Genomic DNA, 22,357 nt, shown 5'->3' on the forward strand with positions numbered 1-22,357 from the left:
TTTGGTACTGTTCTGTCATTTTATGCTTCTTTGTGGCTAATTCTCCCCTATGTCTCCCATTCTTTGATCTTGTTCAAGTGTTCTTAGTTGTTGTCTTTGGCTAGTGGTTTGGGCGGAAATTTTAATTTTTTAACATTGAGGTTACCATTAAACTAAAAAATTGACTTTGTATTTTTCTAAGTTAAAATAGGATCTATTGACACTGCCTACATAAAACTAGAAATTTAGCATGCTTTTATGTCTTCTCTACCTTGCAACTCGTTTCCCAATTTGGGTTAGAATAATCTGGAATTTAATGTTTAAATTATTAAACATTTCATCTTTTCAGTTTTATGTGGACATTAACACTGAGATTTATTATCAGTGTGGATTAGCATTATCAGATTAACTACAATTATTAACACATTTACTCAGCTTGAAAAGTTTTATTGCTCAAATTTTGTTTCCTTAACACTTTTCCATTTGTTTTAATTGTTTGGGCAGCAGGAATACTATGGCAAAACATCTCATGGTTTCTAGTTGCCCAATGCTTTCAAAATGCCCCTCATGGATTTGGAGAGTTCATGTTTTATGAATCCAGCTTCCTCAATGGAGAAAACAAAACTTGAGCTCCCAGACTCTATACACATGTGACGTAGCCTCTGCCAATCATGTCCACTCCAGCAAGACTTCAGTCCGCAAATGAGCAGCGTGAGGAAGATGTACCACATGTAATCTTGTTTTACAGTGGGTATGGTGTCAGAAGGTTCTGGCGTTTAGGGGAAGCAAGTGGATCTTTACTGAAGCAGTTTCACAGATGGTTGGGTATCTTTTCTGCTGTGGGGCTTCTGAGAATGATTTTCTGGCCCTCATACAGATCCCGTGAGCTACCTAGCATTCGTTAAATGAACGTCTTATCTTTTAGAGGTCTTGTTAACAGCTGTAAGGATCCTAAGTGATACAAGTATTTCAGATAAATTAAATGTTAATTCGGCTGGTTTCAAAATTCTTAGGTAATATTCCCATTCCCTTCCAAATACTGCACATATTATTCTATTGTTTTTTTCTTTTTTTGGCATTTAGCATTGCAGAGAAATGTTACCAATTTTTTCTTTTTCTTTTTTGTAGGCAGCCTATTCCTCTCTCCTCACAAATGTTTTTTAGAGTTTTCTCTATCTTTGAAATTAAAAAAAACTAAGGTATGTCTAAATGTGGTTTTCTGTTATTTTCAAGTTAACTCAGCCTAATGCTACAAGATATTTCAGTTCTAGCACTCAATCACCAACCAGAAATTTCCTTTGTGACTCTTATTTCAAATTGATTGGCTCAGTTCCCCGCCCCCCCTCCCCCCCCCCCCCACCAGCCCCTTAAGCCAGGCAAGTCTTTGGTCACTAGCTGGTTGATGATGAGTCTCTCCTGGGGCAAGTATCCACCTCTGGTACAAATAGCCATGGTCAGGGTACATGGGCTGTGTACATGATTCAGTGGTCAACAGTTGGGCTAAGTGCTTAGATTCCAAAAGGTGGTGTAGGTACCATTTAGCATCATTGTCAATAGTTACTTTTCACTAATGTTGCTTTATATTCAATGGTCACCTTCACTAGTATACACCATGATGAGTATTTTTAATTAAAAAAAGTAACAATCACATAACTTAAAATAAGTGAATAGTCACAAATGTAGAGAAAGAGTTATCCTGAATATCAGAGGAAAGAAAGTGTATTTAGCACCAAAAACAATACAATACATGTAGAACATACAGGTTGAAAGAAGCATCAATGGTCTAACAAAAACCAGAATATAATTTTATAGACCACAGGACAGAGTTAGGAGAATGGCAGGAAAATGATGTGGTCTGTACAGGAGTTAAAGTCCATACTTTTTTAACACTACAAAGTAGTATTTTAAAGTCAACATAGTATGAGGGAATTAGACGTTAAAAAATAATTTATATTCTCTATTTCAGATACTTTTGAAAAATTATTTGGTAAATTTTAATAATATGACTACTCAAATATTCTTCAGCTCTTGGCAACTTACCTTTTGCATTTCTGGCACTCTGTTCTTTTCGTATTTTAGATACAAAAACACTACGTGATAACCTGAATTCAGATAATAGTGCAGCTGGCTCCCATCCTCAGCGAAAGCCTCATCCCTTGCCTTAACCTTGGGTAACACAACCCATATTTTACGGGAAAACTTTTTTTTTACTTACATTGCTATTTGTTTCTTTTGGGCTTACCCTTCATTTCATTATTTCCCTCTCATTAACGCCCCATTTAGTACTCAGGTAATTTGGAAATTTTATTCTCCAATAGCAATTTGCCACAGTTAATTGGCTGTTAATCACTCCCACAGTATATTAGCAAGTCAGGCACATTATCTTTTCATCTAAAATAATTGTCCTTAACTTCAAAGTTCCCTTTTCATAGTCTGTCCCAATCTTACTGCAAATCCAAATTATGTACTTGCTGAAATTTGCCTTTTCAATAACTTTGTTCCAAAGGGAACATAAGCCAATTTCTCAGAAATAGTTATTGTGTTTAGAATTAATTCATGTCTGCTAAATTTGTCTATTATTGGGAGTGGAGATGGACGGGCTATATCAGATTTTATAGCTTAGCATTCATGCCTAAAGCAGGGGAAAGTTTATTTGTTGGAATACTTTGTCAGATTAAAAGGTCTGGTTGAGAGGAATAGCTAGAACTGAAGGCAATCACTCAAGGAGCTTTATCATAACTTAGTCACTTGATCTCCAAGTATGGTTCCCAGACCAGCAGCATCAAGCAACACCTGACCCCTTCTTAGAATTGCAAATTCTTGGGCCCTGTTCAGAATGAGCCATTTCGGGGTGTGGCTCTGCTGAGTCTTAATAAGCACTTCTGGTGACTCAGATGCAGTCCAGTTTGAAACCCACCGCCTTGGGAGTTGTTTGCTGCAGTGGGAAGCTAGATGGGGCACTGCCCCCTGCTTCTCTCAACAGGTATCATAACTCTTATTCTCTACACTGCGCTGTTACCATTTTCAACAAGCATATACTGGGGCCATCTGGCCTGCTATCAGTTATGGCAGCACACTGCAAACTTCTAGAAGTAGAATTGAAGGTTGCCCCTTTCCTAATTCAGAGCTTTGGTTCAAACTGAAGAGTCTCATATAGCAACTTTTTCCTCCACAGGCAATGTCGATTGACAGGACCATCTGACAGTAGGTGTTGCTTACAGTACTTCCTGAGCTTTCTGGCAGGTGGAAGACATCTTTTTTTTTTTTTCGTTCCCAGCATTGGTAGTTTTTTTTTTTTTTAATTTTTCTTCCTTGAAAAAGGCAATTTTATTCTAATCGATTTACATCCCATCTCTTTCCATAAAAGTACTTGAAGTGCTCATAAAAACTGGCATGCAGTAGTTCAGAAAAATAGAAAATCAGGACTAAAAGAGCAAGGAAATATGACCTATATGTGCGTATCCCTGTTGGAGAAGGCAGCCTTTGAAAAATACATCAACTATTATTATTATTCACAAACGATCGATTCATTTAGATAAAATGACAAAAATTTAAATGTAGATATATTCCAAAGATCAGTAAATTGAAGTGTTTGCAAAGTGGTACAGTAGAAAGAGTATGGGCTTTAGAGGATTTACTGGCATTGATAAACACATGTAAGGGGTACATAACCACATGTGATTTCAGGGGCATCAAGCAGATGTGCTTACTCCTTCAAACCACTTTTCCCAGTATCCCCACTGTACCTAAATATCTTTTCTCTTCCCCCAAAGCAGAATGCATGAATTTTATCACTAAAAGTAAATTTTCATTTATTCAGTATGTGAGCATTTATCATTTTCACCCTCTGATCATTCAGGACAAATTCTGGGAGATAAAATATGTTAATATGTGTATTAGTTATCTTCCTTCATGAAGGAGGCTCTCCCTGCTCTGTGAAGAAGGGGGCAATGGCACATGTACCCCATAACTCTACCCACCAGAAACAGTATTCCTTAACAGGCAGAGGTTTTTAAATTGTCTTTTGAATCTCATAGTGGTGTTAAACCTTTGAAGTTCCGTGTGATTTGCATTTTCTGAGCATGGCAAAATGCTGATTACAATCAGCTGCTGGAATTTTGCCCCAACATATAGGGTGATAAAAAGTGTTCATTCCAGACCCAGTAGCAACAGAGGGTAGATGAAGGGACAAGACAGTTACACTGCAAGACAGGCATGGAAGAGACTACTTATACCTAAGAATAATCAATAAAGTTTTCAAGTAAAGAGACTATTAAGAAAAAAGAAACACTCTATGTGGGCCTATTATGTTCAACATCCAGTCCTGTGCTAGGTAGTGCACATTGCTATTCCATGAATCTGTTTTAAATCAACCCCAGTGGAGTAAGAAAAAATATTAAACACCAGGAGTGCTAAGCTAATCTCATATAAGAATAATAAGTTTCAGGAATGGTTAAGTGCCAATGCATGGAATGGTTAAATGTCAACAGTTAGCTTCAATTGTTTTTATTACAGTAAGAGGAATTTTACTCTTAATGCATAGAATTTGAAGAAAAAATTTATATAAGCTTTTAAAAGAGGCCTTTTTAACAATTATTAATACAAACATGAAATAAGACCCTTCAAACAAATACCAATTTCAGTAACGGTTTACATACAGCAATAATTTATTCTGAAATGTTCATTTAGTTTCTGTTGAGACACGATTCATGTCTCATTAATAAAAGAGCAGCCATCTCACCTCAAATACCAGAATATACAACAAGTTACAGCATAGCAAAATTCTACCTACTTTCAGATAAAATCTAGTTCAGGTAAAATAGTTTCATTCAATGTTTTACAGTTACACAGATTTTTTGATTTTTTTGTTTGTTTTGAGCACAAAATAGTGTAAATTGTTACACCATAGCTATCTATATGCACATAATTTGACCACAGAACTGTTAATCATTACTTCTGAAATTGAACCGTCAGTTTCACTCATGCAGTAAAGCAAAGCAGGCTGGGTAAACTTGTTCATCGGGAACCATATTACTGTGAATTTCACAGCCACATGATTAATTATAATGTTAGATGGATTCACAAGGACTAAAACAGAATGGTTTTTTGCATAAATACCAATTTCTCCCTGATGTAAGTTTAGTCAGTTTATAATCTAGAAATGATTGAGAACAGCAATATATCATATCCTCTATCTGTAGTGTTCATTATTTTAAGACAAGCAATAATTAAAGTATGATGGGATGGGATGCTACTTAAATACATGTAAAACATACTGTACAAATATACTTGGCTTTACCATTTTTTTCCTAACTATCAAGAGTGCCTCCCAAAATATGACCAGTGAAGACAAAGTATACTATCAAATATGGCTTCCAGAACAAAAACTCTCTAACAATCAAACCTATTTACAAAATTTTTCAGTCTTTTAAAGTTTCATCTGAAACAAGATTTCTACATAGCAGTTGTAATTAACACATAATTTTCTTAGTTTCATCATTCCAGCTCTTTTAAACAGATGTCACAAGGTAAGACCCAGAATGGCGCTTAGGACTTTGAGTTCCACTGGATTCTGTGCTGTCAGTTTTTGAATCTCGTTTCTTCGTGTTGTTGTTCACTGGTGTCGGGATCTGAGATGGCCGAGCTGAAGTGCTATCTGCGCTGCTTTTCCTAGGGCTTGGATTGTAGTTAAACGGAGTCACTCTGGCAGCAACAGTCCCACTAGGTGAACTGTGCTTGCTTGAACTGCTAGAACTGAAAGGGGTACGCTCAGCTATGGAACTTTCATTAGTCTCTGACACAGGGACAGGGTTACTTTGTCCCGGTTTAGCCTCAGTTCCTTTTTGGTCTGGGGCATCTACCTGAATAAAGGAGTTCAGGCGGTTTTCCAAACCCATGGTGCGTATGGGAGCACTGCCGTTACCCACATTTTGTTTTCCCTGATTATCTTTTGAATCTTTAGCATTTGGATTTCCCTTTTCTGAAACAGTGTCAATCACAGGGGGAGTATTTCCTGTTGGGGATCTTCCAGATCTAGGGTTGTTGATGGGACAGTCCTCAATTCTCACCCAAACATCCTCTGTTTTAGAAACAGCAGGTGCCATTTGATAAATCAGAGTCTTTGATTCAGCACCATTTGCAGCACCTGAGGAAGTGGTCTGAGAGGTACTATTTGTGGGAGAAATCTCATTTTCTTTTATTTTTCTCCATGTTCCTTTTGTGGATACTTGGTTTTCTTTAGTTTGTTTGGTTCCTGAAATAGAGTTCACATGTTTTTCATCTTCACTTTTTGCTTTTTCACTGGATTCTGATGAAGCAGAAAGAATTGAGGATGAACTTCCAGTTCTTCTCCAAGTGCTTACTCGTGGAAGGGAGGATGAATGTTTGCTGTGCTCACGTTTCCAGGTTCCTGACCTATTAATTGGAAGTCTAGAAGGACTTTCAGAATGGGAGCGTGCTATATCATGGCGCTTTGCTGGTCTTCCATCATTATACTCTATGGTGGGACTGAGATTAGGTGGGAGTTTTCGCCATCCACCAGACTGAACAGATGAATGTGTGGACAGAGACATATCAGGAAGGGAAGGACTTAAAACTGGAGTCTGTGCCTGGGACCTAGTGGGAGAATCTGGTCTAGAAGATGGAGAAAGAGATTCAAATGAAGCAGATTCCTCCAATTTTCTCCTTAGGGTTGGGCTTGGAGCTTCTTTGATGAAAGTTGACTGGCGTACTAATACGGGTCTCTCTGACCTATCAGATTCACTTCCACTTGATTTAGTTGAGGACATTCTAGAAAGTTCTACCTTTTTATTGGATCCATTCCCATTATTCATCTGATTTAGTCCTTTGGAGGCAGACTCACTTCTTGGGATACTGCTGCCATTCTTGGATAAACCCGTTTGCTTGGTAAGGTTCTGCTGGCTCATCTGTCTGCCTGGAGATGTGTATGACATCTTTCCAGAACCTGAGGACTTAGTTGAAGCAGTACTAGGGGATGAAGTCCTTGGCAACTGGGATAATTTATTAGGAGGGCTTATTCCATTTCGACCAGGAGAAATTGAGTTCCGCCCCGGAGACTGCATGGGTCTACTTAATGGTTGTTGGGCAGGTCTTGAAGGAGTGGAATCTCTAGATCCTGATCTAGAAGACCCTTTATTTGCTCCAGCTGGTTGGGATGTCTGCCTGGTAACAGGGCTTAATTCTGACTTCACAGATGGCTTGGTTCCTCTAGGAGAAGTGGTGGCTGGCTGACCTTCACTAGGGCTTTTGGAGGCTGGAGTCTTAAGGGGTGGGCCTTTTTTAGAAACCGGACTTGTACTTGAAGAGCTATTTCGAACTCCTGGAATATGAATCATTGTCCTGCCCCGAGAGATTGAAGGCATGTTTGTTTGAAGAGGCTGTTTTATTTGGCTTGAAATTTCTGAATTAGAACGAACTTTTCCGGTAATTAAACTTCTATAAACTTTTTTTCCTCCTTTGATTCCTTTATTTTCAGATTCTATCTTTTTAGTTTCCAATGTACTCTTCTCCCCAGGTTTTAGAATTCGTGGGCCCTTATTACTTGTAAAGGGTTTTTCCTCTTGATCAGGTGTAAGATGAAATGGTGATCCCAGGGAGATCCCTGATTTCAGTGAAAGGATGGAGTCTGAGTCAGATGATGCCTGTCTAGATAAACATGCAGCAGCAGCAGCTTGATGTAAACTACTTACTATGGAATTTGCACCTTCCTGAATAGCTTTCCAATCAAAATTTTCTGAATCTGGGGATAAACCATGTTCTGAATCTGGTCTCTGTATATCTTTCAAATCAAGTGTCAAATCTTCTGCCAATATGCCACTCATATTTCTGGGACTATGCTTTTCATTATCACCCTTGAGTCTTGAAGGCTTTTTCTTTTTTGGCATTGCAGAACTTATACATTCCTGCAACAGGTCATCTTCAGAATCAATACTAAGAGAACTGAGAGAACTATTTCGTGAGAAACAAACAGGGGTATCTTCAACATGAAATGATTTAGGAGCATAACCTGATGCCTGAGGTTTACTGGGTTCTCCCTGTGAGTCAGGGGCCTCTGTCTCTTTGACAGGTTCACCTTCTTTGTTATTGTTGTTTTCTTGATCAATGTCACTAAGAGAACTTAAAGAGGAATTTCGAGAAAAGCACACCGGAGTATTTTCAATAGCAAAATTTTGTAATTTCTCATCAGTTGCTGCTCCCCTGTCTGGTATGTCTTTGGATGACTGTGGAAAAGTGGATTGCTTCTGCAGCATGGGTTTAGACTGACCTCGATTTATTGGATGTTTTGTAACAGCTTGTGTCTTATTAGCTGATTGTTGGCTAGAGGTTAGTTCTGTGTGGCTGGTAACTTTAGCTTCTGATTCTTTATTTTCTTTCCCCTTTCTTAATTCAGCCTTTTCTCTAGAAAGGTCAACATCATCATCATCAAAATCTAGAGAACTCAAAGAATCATTTCGTGAAAAACAGTATGGAGTTCCTTCAATGGGAGTGTAATGATGAGGTGAATCAAAAGTAAAACTTCCTCTGACTCGATCTTCATTATTTGGTAGCTTATCATTGAAGTCCTTGGAATTATTTTTCAAGTTCTGTTTCTTTGAATCTTTGTTGTCTGAGAAAGTTCTTTCAGCATTTAAATTATTTTTTGAGTCTGTGTTTTTTCTTACACGTGTCCTATATTCAGTATTTTGTGGTATAGGTTTTACTGGTGAAGTAGGTTTCTTTTTCTTACCATCTAACTGATTTTTGTTAGCTCCAGATGAAGACATAGATGCTTGTTGGACCTGGTCCATTATCTTCTTCACACGGAAAGGCTTGTGACTTTTTCCTTTGGGCATAGCAGAGTTAATGCATTCTGCAAGAATATCACCTTCTTCTGTTTTATTGTCATCCAGTTCAGATATAGTTGCAGATGGGGTTTTTACTCTTTGAGCCTCATCTGTACTTCTGCCTTCTGTAGGAATGGTATCTCGTTTTTCAAATTCACCGGACTGTGCTCCTGCTCTAACCCCTTCTCCAGCAGCTAACTCATTTGGAGGAGATTCTATTGTTAGATCACTTAAAGATGTAGCTGTGGAAAAGTTTATAGGTGTCCCTTCTACACAATACACCCGTGGCATATCATCTCCTGGTGTAAAACTAACATGTTTTTGTGCCTGTAACCTGTTTTGTGATGGAAGAAGTTTATACACAGGGAGTTGACTTGGTTTCCTTGCCACAGGTGGAGGTAATTTTGGAGCAGTCTGGGCTGGTTTTTTGGCTTTACGTGAAGATTTTGTTGGCATGGCAGAAATAATACATTCTTCTAATATTTCAATATCATCATCATCTGAGTCATCTAACAGATCTTTTTCAGAATCAGTAGGTTTTTCTGCTTCTTTTACCTGGCTTTCATTTGCTTCTTCAGGCTGCTCAGATTCGGTTTCATTCCCATTGTCATTTTCCTGAACTGGAGGCATTATTCTTAATTCCACATCTTTCTGTATAAATGGCTCATCGAGGCTCAGAGCACTCAGGCTAGATGAACAAGAAAATCCATCTGGAGTACTTTCTGTGGCAAAATGTAAGAGAGTATCAGCATCTGGAAGCACCTGGACTCTCTGTACTGCAGCATTTACAGCAGCTTGCTTCGGTCCACTCTCTCTCTTTTCCGCAGTAGGGGCTTTGTTTTTAGGTACCTCTCGCTTACTCTGAACTGTCTGAGGAGGAGGAGGAGGAGGAGGGGTTTTACTTCTGCTTGGTGGCATGGTTTGTCCAGGGCTATCTGGAAGGTCACTGGGGCTTATAATGCCACTTACCATTCCACTGCAGGGTTCACTCTGAACGGAGCTGGCAATCGAACGACTCTCAAAACTATCAAGTGAACTGACAGAAGTGCATCTGCTAAACATGAGTGGAGTCTCCTGAACGTAGTGCTCTGGTGGACTTTTAGGTGTCTGAGCACCACTTTTTGATGGAGATTTAGCCCCTGAAGAAAATTCAACAGCTTTATGCCTGGTCGATTCTGCAGATAAACCAGAAGCCTGAAGTCTGCTGGATTTGGTTCTAATGTGCTGTGACACTGTTGGAACTTCACTCACAGACTCTTCTGTTGATCTAGTCCCACTGTTTTCTTTTATTTCTGCTATTTGTAGAGTATTAGCAGAATCTGTTTCCTGTGTTGTCTGATCACATCCTATTTCATCTTCGGCCGATGACAAAGATGATAGTGAACTGCAACGTGAGAAACATATTGGAGTATCCTCTACACAGTAAGTCTGTATTGTTTCTTGGTTGATAGAGGGAACTTTGCAGGAGGTGGCTTTTGGGGTCTGACCATTTCTGCTTTGTGTGGAACTTGGATGGTGCTGATTCTGCCTCTTGGCATTAGATGAAGGTGTGGATGTATTCTCACTGCTTGAAGAGATGTGTTCAGTTTTAGTGCTTTGTCCAGATGAACTCTTTGAGAATGAAAATGATGGTTTCTGTGAGGCAGGAATGTCTGTGGCATATTTTAAACTATAATCGATAGGTTGATCCACATGATGTTTCTCTTCATTATACTTTATGCTATAATTTGTTGGTCTCTCTTCTTCTTCATGCTGCTCTTCCTCGGAGTAACGTTCACTATAGTTGGTTGGCTTATCATCTTCATAGTCATCTTCCTGACACAAAGACTGGTTTACATTTTGATTAATTCCATGATTGGAACTTACTCGATTTGTTTCTGAACCATTGGCTCCTCTTGACCTATATGGGGAAACACATTCCTGCTGTCCAAAATGTGGCTGAAACTTGAGATGTTTATCATCAGTGCTCTCAGTATATACGGGGTAAGTTGTGCTTTGACTTCTTGATTGTCTTTGCTCACTCTGTTTTATTTCATCTTCTATTATATGTTTGGGTCTTGCCCATCTTTCATTCTGTGAAGGGCTTTGCCTTCCGGAGTTCAACTGCTCATCTGAGTATTTAAGACTATAATTTATTGGTGTATCTAGTTCTCCATCATTATCATCCATATGATTTGCGCTGTGTATTTTATGGGCTAGGTCAGCTGGATACTGACCATAGCTGCAAAATTTACTTTCATCATCTTCAGAATAGGATTCAATGGAAGGCTTCATCTGACCTCTTTTACCATAACCATCACTACTACTGACACTATTTAAACTATCATTTGAAGATCTCTTATATTCCAATTTGGCATAAGGCATAGGACATGTCCTATTTGAATTTTCTGACTTAGTGAAGTTGTAAGTGTTTGCATGTGTGTGGGCAGTGGAGCTTCTTCTTAGTGCATTCCTCTCATCTGTCCCACAATGTAACTCGCCGGTAGACCCAGAACTTCTGTCTTCCTGGGAGGTGTGAATGGCTGATACTTCTTCCATGACTTTGGCAATCTGGGCTGCAGTGGTGGAAATCTGCAAACCTCGCTTTGAAGAAGTGCCTGGATTTTCTGTTGCTGGGTGGTAGTTGCCTAGGCTAATTCCTCGTTCTCTCTCCAAACTTCTATCTTTTTCAGAACGAGAACTGTCTAAACTTCCTCTTGATGAAGAGGAGCTGGGCAACACTGTAGTATTTAAATATGGTGAAAGGACAGTCATGTTTCCAGTATTAAAATTGTCTGATCTATTATCATCATGTCGATTGGTGTCAAAAACATAGTCACCATAAAGATTTGGCTTGTGTCGTTGCTTACTACGATGAGATGCCTTGGGACTTAAATTGTCAATATTGTCAAAAGTTTCTGATAAATGCTGAGCATCTAATTCTGCTTCTAGGGCTTTTTGTTTCCTGACATGAAGAGATGGCAAGCTTGAACCAGGAGACATTATATTGGCATCCTTATACTTTGCAGGTCTATTTGCCATGAGATTCCTTAAAGCTGCAGCGCTTCCCATAGCAATCATTTTGTGCTTTGAATGAATGAGGTTCTTGAGCATGCTGACTGCCCCCATGTCCCATAATGCTTCCTGGTCTTTAGGATTTCTTGCTGAGAGATTCCACAAGGTTCCACATGCATTACTGACTATTGTCAAACTGTGAGATTTCAAGTGTTGTAATAAGGTTTGCAGGCAGTTGTTCTCTCTTAGGATTTGCCTGAAATAAAAAGAAGAGATCCCAAAATTAAGGTAAAAATCTGCTTATTATAACAATAAATAAAAGGTTAGAAAACAAATTTAAATCTAAAGATAACTACTAAAACTGATTAATAGGCATAATAAAACTGCACCAAATTATACTACAAAATTCAAGCATTTCACATCTCCATTTGTTCCTAGTTCATTTAATGTTTATTGTTTAAAAATACTCATCTGTCAGACTAAAAGAAGTGTTAATTTTAACACATTCTGTATTTCCTATTCTGACCCAATAGCCTTTAAAATTTTTGCCTGAGCAGACACATCTGCCTTGTTTATATGGTCATAGAGTTCCCCAATAAATGTATCATGAAATCTTATGCTAAACAGGGACTTTGTGGTAACTTAATCTATGGGTGCCACAGTGTCGACTAATAAGACGTGGTGGAAGACGTGGAAGAATCGATCGATGGATCTTTATATAGTCATAAAGCTGTAAGCTTTATGTAAGCTCCTAGGCCGGCAAACTGACATTTTAGAATAACCTCTATGTCCCTGGATTGAGTCTGTGGTACTGCCATCCCCCTTACAAATGTGCTGTCAAACTGTGCACGTAGTTTGTTATTTCTAATGAAAGGTTTTGGAAATTTAAAGGTAACTTTAAAACAAAGGTTGAGAGTCCCAAAGATTGAGAACTTTGGGACTTGAAAGAGCTATAGCTTGTTTAATGCACGGTAAACTGAAGTTTAATGACAGCATGTTCAACTTTAGAGGGCTTTAAAATTGATTGGCAAGGGTGTGCAGTGATCCTTAAAATGACAGTTCTCTCAGCAGTCCAGCAAACAGCTGAGTGCTTACTGAATTTAAAGGTCTTCTTTGCATAGCAGAAAGGGCTATAAGGCTTGTTAGTCTGTGCATCAAAAACCCAAAGAGAAGATGTTCACATTCTTTACAAGTACTGTTACTAAAAGCACCTCCTGGACTTTCTGAAAATGGGAAGCAATACTGGATAATAAATAAATAAATATGCTGTGAAAGACACCCATATTTTTGTTGACAAAATACAGAGCCTAAGTTCTGAAAATGTGTGCCTTGTATCTCAGATACTTTCTTAGGTTTCACAGCCCTAGTTAGATAAATGGTTGTTGGTTAAATGACATTATGATTATTAAGACACCGTTAGAAAGACATGAACTACTGTGTTCTCTGGATTATACACCTAAGTTTTGTTCTTTATAAACCTTATACTCCTTTATGCCATACTAACATGTACAATGAGATTTTGTTCTTTGTAGTATTTGTAACTTTTTTTCCCTACGTATGGGTTATACCTTTTAAGTGTCATTTATTTACTTGTACACATCTTTGTGATACTATAAACTTTTGTTAGAATAAATACAATTCGGCTTAGAACCTGCACAATTAAACAAAACACTACTTACAACTGGGTATTTTTAAGGGTAAGAATTCTACACTAATTCATTTAAAAGTAATATAAAACTTACCTGTGGTCCTCATTTGTAGCTATCAAGCTGGACACGTTCCGTAATATTCCACCTCCACTTTCAATAATGGCTAAAGTATTTGTCTGGCTTCGGTAAGTGAGAGTGCCAACCAGAAATGCAAGCGCACCATCTACAGCACATATATCAGCTTTATTCTCAGTGCAATGTGCTGACAAATTCCATAAGGCACTCAATACGCTTTTGAGGGTTGATTCCTATTAAGAAACAGAACATGTGTCATCTAATTAGAGTTGGAATGTGCCTCTTCCAACTTCTGTGTTTATTTCTATTAAGTTGTTAATTTTTTTAATTTAATTTTTTTAAAGAGAGAGAGAAAGTGTGAGCAGGGGACAGGGGCAGAGGAGAGAAAGAGAGAATCCCACGCAGGCTCCACACTCTGTGCAGAGCCTGACGTGGGGCTTGATCCCCTGACCCTGGGATCATGACCTGAGCAGAAATCAAGAGTTGGACACTCAACCGATTGGGCCACCCCAGCACACCTTGAGTAAGTTGTCATTATTATTGCACAACTCCCCTGCTCCTTGCCCCTCATGGGCAAAGTATTAGGAACTCTTCATTTAGGACAACTTTCATAAAATACCAAATGGAACTTAAGTGATGTCCCCATAGAACAAGCAGAACACAATACTAAACTAATGACCTTTATGAACTTTATTCTATGTGTTTAGATGGTACACACATATCTTGCAAGAGCTCATATTAAATTTTTTAACGCTTATTTACTTTTGAGAGAGAGAGAGACAGAGAAACAGAGTGTGAGCAGGTAAGAGGCAGAGAGAAGGGGACACAGAATCTGAAGCAGGCTCCAGGCTCTGAGTTGACAGCACAGAGCCTGACGCAGGGCTCGAACTCATGGACTGTGAGATCATGACCTGAGCTGAAGTCGGATGCTTTACCGACTAAGTCACCCAGGCAACCCTGACAAGAGCTCATATTAGACTATGAGACGGAATTGGTGTGCATTCTGAAAAGATGACATTTCATGATAACAAAACCCAGAAAAAACCCTCTATATACTGACATGGAAAGATGTTTAAGATTTAATATTAAATAAAAACAGCAAGTTGTATATAACAAACATATCAATGCTCTAAATTTCCTGGTATCTTATTGTAATCCACTGCCAGCCCCAAGCAACTACTGATCTGTTTCTGTCATTATAGATTATTGCATGTGTCAATGGTTCATTAAAAAACATTTTTTTTTTTTTAATTTTTTTTTTTTTTCAACGTTTTTATTTATTTTTGGGACAGAGAGAGACAGAGCATGAACGGGGGAGGGGCAGAGAGAGAGGGAGACACAGAATCGGAAACAGGCTCCAGGCTCTGAGCCATCAGCCCAGAGCCTGACGCGGGGCTCGAACTCACGGACCGTGAGATCGTGACCTGGCTGAAGTCGGACGCTTAACCGACTGCGCCACCCAGGCGCCCCTAAAAAACATTTTTTTAAATGTTTATTTTTGAGAGAGAGAGTGAGAGAGCACGAGCAGGGGAGGGACAGAGAGAGAAGGAGACACAGAATCTGAAGCAGGCTCCAGGCTCTGAGCTGTCAGCACAGAGCCCAGCGCGGGGCCCGAGAGGTCATGACCTGAGCCAAAGTCCGATGCTTAACCAAATGAGCCACCCAGGTACCCCAATAGTTCATTTTTTAAATAGCCAAATAGTATTCCATTGTGGACATTCCATAACTTCTTTACCCATTCACCTGTTGATATACTTTAGAGTTATGTCTAGTTTTTGGCTATCAAAATTGCTCACAACATCTGTGTTTAAGATTTTGTGTGAACAGAGGTTGTTTCTCTTTGGTAAACACTTAGAACTTGAATGGCTGGGTTGTATGGTTGGTATATGTTTAACTTTAAAACACTGCCAAATGTTCTTCAAAGTGGTATATACCATTTTACATTCCCACCAGCAGTGTATGAGAATTCCAGCTGCTTAACATCCTAGACAACACTTGGTTAATCTTTTACATTTTAACCAATATAATATATGTAATGGTATCTCACTAGTTTTAATTTATATTTTCCTCAGGACTAATGATGTTGAGTATCTTTTTAAGTGCTTCTTGGCCATTTGTATATGTTCCTCCCTGTAAGAAATACAAGTGTTTTGCTATTTCAAGAGCGTTTTAATGGTATATTTTATGCAGACCCTAAGTATATTTGAATATTATTGTTATAACCAGTTTTTTAATTGAATACTTTTATTTCTAATTATATTTCAGTTGATTTTCTTGGGTTTTCCTGGTATAATTTCACAAAAATACATACACAAATAAATAAACAAAACCCCCAAATTCTTTATCTTCTCAGAAAAGGACATTTTGAAGAAAAATAATGCAGGCTGTGGGTCCAGGGGGAATGGCTGGGTGAAAGGAAGCCTGCTTAGTCCCAGATTTCAAGTTTAAGCTTTTCTTTTTAAATTAGCTTAGTTTATGAAGTAGATATGCCATCTGGTGATATTTCCTTTTGTAAACAAACTATTATTTGAGGAATTCCTTGCCCTTGGGTCTTATCACCTCTTGATAGGGTGACTGTCAAAACTGAGGACTCTGGAGAGCACAGAGTAACACTAACACTACGTACACAGTGATTCTCCACTGGGGATGATTCTTTCCCTTTGCCCCTCTGGAGCACATCTGGTAATATCTGGAGACATTTTTGACTGTCATGACTGAGGGGAAGTGTATTGGTATCTAATGGACAAAGGCCAAATATGCTGCAAAACACCATACAAGGCACAGGTCAGTCCCTTAAAACAAACAATTATCAGGTCCAAGATGCCAACAGTGTCAAATCCGAAAAACCCTGATTTACCCTAGGACACTTTGTACAATCTTTTCCATCTTAATACTTTAGTTGGAGTTTAGAGCAGTCTAAGAATAAGAACTGATGAGATAAGCGGGTCACGAATTAAGGAATCTCAGTGATGGGAAAAAGTAACCAAAGATGAAAATCCGAATGAGAATATTAAATGTTTTCAAAGGTACCTTTTTAACTTCCAAAGCACATTCCATTAATGCTTTCACACTTCCAACTTCACGCAATGTCTTTTTACTATTTACATCTGCTCGCCAAGACAAATTCCTCAAAACACTTGCAATAACCTGCAAATGAAATCAATTTTAGAATAATTTGAATATAAAATAATTTATAGTTTTGTTCTCTTTTAGAGTGAGAGAGCAGGAGTGCCAGTGGGGGAGAGGGGCGGGAAGGGGGAGGGGAGAGGGAGAGAGGGAGAGAGGGAGAGAGGGAGAGAGGGGGAGAGAGAGAGAGAGAGAGAGAGAGAGAGAGAGAGAGAGAGAGAGAGAGAGAATCTTAAGCAGGCTCCATGCTCAGCTCAGAGCCCAACCTGGGGCTTGATCCATGACCCTCAAGAGCCGGGATGTTCAACTAACTGAGCCACCCAGGTGCCTCTATAGTTGTTTTGTTTTTAATGCTTTTTTTTTTTTGGTTTGTTTTTAAAGTATTTATTTATTTATTTATTTATTTATTTATTTATTTATTTATTTTACTTTTTTCAATGTATGAAGTTTATTGTCAAATTGGTTTCCATACAACACCCAGTGCTCATCCCAGAAGGTGCCCTCAATACCCATCACCCACCCTCCCCTCCCTCCCACCCCCCATCAACCCTCAGTTTGTTCTCAGTTTTTAAGAGTCTCTTATGCTTTGGCTCTCTTCCACTCTAACCGCTTTTGTTTTTAAAGTTTTTAAAAATATTTATTTTTGAGAGAGAGACAGAATGCAAGTGGGGGAGGGGCAGAGAGAGAGGGAAGACACAGAATCTGAAGTAGGCTCCAGGCTCTGAGCTGTCAGCACAGGGTCCAATGCGGGGCTTGAACCCACAAACTACAAGATCATGACCTGAGCCAAAGTCGGGTGCTTAACCACTTGAGCCACCTAGGCGCCCCTTAATGCTACTGTTAAGAGTAGAAATCTACTAATAAAGAAATTCCTCCTAAATGCTAATATGGTGCCAAAAGGAATTCCTACAATATAGTTATTTTCCTTTATTCTGGTATTAATGTAACCATAATTGAAACATGAGACACTAAATATTGAGCCAAAGCTTAAATTAATCTAAATCATGATATTAACCCACAAATACCCCCAAAAAACATTTGTGATTCTAACTAGTACCTGCTGTAAGTCTTCACTTTCAGATTTTAGTTGGGCCACAAGTGCTCTCATGCAGCCTTTCATAGAGCAGAGTGTAGCCTGTAAAATTAGAAATGGAACAGAGGGTCAGTAACAAGGCAAAATGAAGCTCTGCTTTATTTTTGTCTAATAAACTTCAAATCCAGTTTTAACGGTCTCATTTTAATCATCCTAATATTTTACCCATAAAAGATGTAAAACCAGATTACATAAGTCTTTTGCTATCAGTTCTTCTCTTAGTATACTGGAGAAATAAAATGAATAAATGATAAGAAATAATAAGCAAAGGGTTTTAAAGTAAAGTCTCTTATTTGGACGGAACCAATATATGTGTACACTTGCATATGTCATCAGGATTTTCAGAATTTTGCTCTCATTCCTAGGAACAGTATTTTAAATGCAATTACATAAATCCACTACTGTGTTCCATGTTTTGCCTTTGTTTAGGTGTAAGACAACGTGATGAGTAAGAATATGCAGTGGTGTGTGAAGTTCAGGTTTTTTATTAGTGAATGTCTAATGAGGAAAGGAAAAAACGAAAATTAGTGAAAGGTAGTTTGTATGAAACTAACTCATACCAGAGAGATCTTAAGAAACGGATCTTCTAAAACATACCTTGTTGGCTACATCTCCAAAAGTCAAGTTTGTCAAAGCCATTCCAGCATATCGTCTTAATGTAATACTGTAGTGGTCATTAGTTAGCCCATACATTTCACAATCCACCTGCAATAATTCTGCAATGGCCTGTAGTCCCCCTAATTTCAAAAGGGCAAGAGGAAAAAGATAGTAATCTAAAATAAAACAAGTAATACCAAATTTAAAAACTAATTACTAGGAAAAAATCTCAAAGAATGAGAATATATGGTTTAAGTATGTCTTTAGAACTACAAGCTACAAAAACTGTTATAAAGAACTTTTGTGAAATACACTCATAAAGTACAAATGATAATTACTCCTTTTTCTGCCAGTTTTCTCCACCCTTCAAACCCTTTCATTAGTGAAGCGAGCAATTATACTCTATTTACTACACACACGCTGTATCTTCTCATTGATGAAGAAGGCTACTTTCTAACACTAGATCTTCCCGCATGAAGGCAGAAAAAGGTAACTTATTTTTATTATTAGAACTTTACAAACATTCTTCAATGTTATACACTATGGCCTAATTAATGTTTTTGGTTTGCCAAAGAATTATCCTTAGGAATCCTGAGATTTCTAAATAAAACGGCATGAAGCAAAGCTTTTTTTTTTTTTTATGAAAAAGAATTATCTGTTCAACTTATTAATAAGTTCTATAAAACTACATATATATTTAAAAAATTTTCTTACTTTTCTTTGATACTTTCAAGTGTCAAATACCAACTACACTAGAATTGAGTATTTTTTTCTCTGTGATTCCCACCACTGGGTATGCTCGACCCACAATGGTCAACACTAGGAAGGCAAGGAGTAAAATGAAGGAAAAGGAAAGGGAAAGACATAAAGGAAGGGGTAGTAACAAAACAGAACAAAATAAAAAAGGTAAAGCAAAATGGTGAGCAGGTGAATAAAAATAAAAATGCATATGGAGGCTATTCAAAATATTATTCATCATCAATGTTAATCATCATGGGACTAGGGATGTTGTTTTGTCACAGAGAAGTGGCTTAAAAAAAGGAGGATGAATATAAACAGGCAATTCTTGGAAATTCTAAGTCTTAACAGTCAGGTTATTAATCTGAAAGAGAACCTGTACATTTAGTATTTTTGTAAATGATTTAGAAGGGTCAGTATGTAGAGGAATCTGCAAGTTTGTAGAAGTTCTAACTGGAGTCAAGAATTCCAAGCCAGGGGAATTAACTGTAGGAAGGCTGGTGCAAATCTTTATGACTAGCAGTAATAACAGATGAGTTTGAACACAGATAAGTGAAAAGTAATTTGGTTAAGGAAAATCCAAACCATATTTAGGAAGGTTTTCCTCCAACCACCCATGATGATGGAAAAATACATAGCCAGTGAACAAAATACCGTCACTATCTTTATGGAGCTTATAGATTAGAGGAAAGGCAGACACTGAACAATTAAGGTAAAATGGACTGTGAAGAAGCACAGGTCAAGGTAATAGGTGGATTTAACCTAGACTGGGAGGATCGAGAAAAAGGCTGAGGAAATAAAGTTTAAGACTTAAAGGATGAATGAGTATCTAAAAAGGCTGGGACAGGAATAATACAAAAGCATTTTAGGCAGATGAAACAGTAAGTGCAAGAGCCCCTGAACCTTAAATTAGCAACAAGGAGAAGGTCACAAGATGAGGCTATAAAAATGGGTGGAGACATCATGCAAGACTTTGTATGTCACACCAAGGATTTCAGACAGGAGGAGTAATTAAATGTGTGCTCTAAACAGACTCCTATGGTTGCAAGGTGCATAATGGATTACAATTGGACGTGTGGAGACAAATAAGACAAAGAACTGCAGAACAGAAGAGACGACAGTGGCTTGAACTGGAGATGAAAAGGAGAGCAGTGATGAGACAGATTTAAGAAGCAGAATGAAAGTACTCAGTTACTAAATGTAGGGGATAAGGAGGAGACAGTCATGGATGTCTCCCGAGATTGTCTCCTGAGCAACTGGGTTGGCTGGCATGCCATTTTCTGGGAAAAAGAACCCTGGAAGAGACAGAGATTTGGGGATGAAGAAGATAACAAATTCAGTTGGGGCAGTTGAGTTAAAAATGTCTGAAAAACCATCTAAATGAAGATGTCAGATGAATGATTTGATAATGTGTCTCAAACTCAGATTAAGATGTAAATCTGAAAAACACTGTAAATGAAGCCATGGACTGGAAGATACTGCCTAGGGAGAGACGAAGAAAACCTACAACAGAACTCTGAGGAATTTCTACCATTTAATACTTGAGTAAAGTATTAAGGAGCTTACTACTAGAAGGAGCCAGTAGAAGAAGTGAGAGTTCTGACTCAGGAAATGGAAATGGGAGTGACTGATGAATTGAAGACTGTGGCCCTATATACTGATAAGATCACCAAGATGTTGAGCATTACAGAGCAGGCTATCAATACCAAAACAAAACATACTATGCTTTGTGACTATATGAAATCCTGCCTGCCATATCAGTATCTGTGACACTTTCTTAAGAAAGTGAAATGATCTAATAAAGAAGGTCTCAAGAAGGCACTAAATGAACAAAGAGTTTTTTTGAACGGAAAAATTAAAAAACTCAGGACTGGATTCTGAAAACAATGATTAAAGAAGGATATTGTCAATATCAGCAACACCATGAAGAAAAAGGAACATTCAATAAATTTTAGGATATCAGATAAAAGAGAGAATCTTTTATGATTTCAGGCAAATGAAAAAAAATTTCTGTAAATTTTAAGGCAATGAATATATATGTGAAAACTATAAATGGATTCACAAAAATATGATGTGAATTCACGACTGATAGAATAAAAAATAGATGCCCTAAGAAAACTTAGGCTTTTTCAAGGTAATGCAAAGATGATAAGCATAATTTTTTTCACATTCTGCTCAGTGTCTGTGTTTTAAAAAAGGGGTCCAGATGGACCAAATATAATCCAATGTGGTACCTCATAACCTTAAAGCTAATAGAGGACCAATGGTTTCAAAAGAAACCATTCAACAGAATCCTTAATTTAGACTTATATTAAAAAAAGATAATAGAAAGATGATTCTTAGTTTTAAAAGGTGTATTTTTTCCTTTTCCTTGGGTTTAGATATCACCACTAGCATGAAACGTCTCATTCTAAAATAAACATTAGGGACTCAACATAAATATTCTATATATTGGTGTTTCACAAAATTTCCTTATCATGAGAATCACCTGGGTCACTTATTACATGATTCCTGGGTACCCCCTCTGGAGATACTGCTTTACTAAGCCTGCTACAGGGCCAGGGAATCTATATGGTTTGACAAATACCTCTGGTGATTATTATGATCTAGTTTTGGAAATACTAATACAAATAAGCCATGAGTTCCTTGAAAGTCAGAACCATATCTTCATCATTTTTACCTCCAGGGCCTGGCATGGTTTCTAGGACAGGGTGGGCATTTAATCGATGTATATATCACTGATACTATAGTCTAAAACCTGTGATACTAATTGACGCAAACCTAAATGACCTGGGTAAGTTGTAGAATCTTCTATGTACAAATGACAGTCCCAGCAGACTGGGCTTTGGAATGTCCCTTCATCTATTTGGGACTTCTTTCCTCCTTATCCCTCACTATCAGATTACCTTGTGCTTAATTACTCCATCTCCGCACAATCCACAAACCTTGATCTTTCTTTTGCTTCGTACAAATTTAGAGGCTAGGAATGAGAAGAAGGTAACCCCCTGTGGCTCTGTGCCAACAGTCACACCCCCAGAGGCCCCATCCTGCTCCTCACCTGCAAGCCCCTGCCCTAGCTCCTGTGATGAAATGCCCCGGGTAGCCTTCCTACCTGAAGAAGGAAGAGGAACAAATACTGAGTCTAGGTTTTACTTTGAAATTCAGATGATCAATGTGTCAGTCCTAATCTACAGTTCATTGGAACACAGGGACATTTACAGGAAAACCTTTGTAGTAGTTTAAAATTGGATTAGTTTTCTTGT

At 38.1% G+C, this 22,357-nt stretch overlaps 1 protein-coding gene across 12 annotated transcripts in view; it reads right to left on the minus strand.

Moving 5' to 3' along the window:
* Positions 1–4,469: 4,469 nt before the first annotated feature.
* The window catches only part of APC (APC regulator of Wnt signaling pathway), a 148,238-nt gene continuing 130,350 nt past the window's right edge, over positions 4,470–22,357 (minus strand). For 8 of the 12 annotated variants that reach the window (XM_086683348.1, XM_086683170.1, XM_086683224.1 and 5 more), the window contains 6 exons: positions 22,153–22,206; positions 18,357–18,496; positions 17,724–17,801; positions 16,571–16,687; positions 13,559–13,773; positions 4,470–12,072 (listed from right to left, as the gene is read on the minus strand). In XM_086683348.1, coding sequence (XP_086539474.1) covers positions 5,490–12,072; positions 13,559–13,773; positions 16,571–16,687; positions 17,724–17,801; positions 18,357–18,496; positions 22,153–22,206 — 7,187 coding nt within the window. In that variant the 3' untranslated portion in view covers positions 4,470–5,489. The remainder of the gene's footprint in view (positions 12,073–13,558; positions 13,774–16,570; positions 16,688–17,723; positions 17,802–18,356; positions 18,497–22,152; positions 22,207–22,357) is intronic. The other 4 variants (XM_025923456.2, XM_025923452.2, XM_086683340.1 and 1 more) reach the window with 1 other exon arrangement.

The sequence above is a fragment of the Puma concolor genome, chromosome A1 (genome assembly GCF_028749965.1).
Source record: "Puma concolor isolate L17-30 chromosome A1, mPumCon1.1.hap2, whole genome shotgun sequence".
In the NCBI taxonomy this organism is placed as follows: Eukaryota; Metazoa; Chordata; class Mammalia; order Carnivora; family Felidae; genus Puma; species Puma concolor.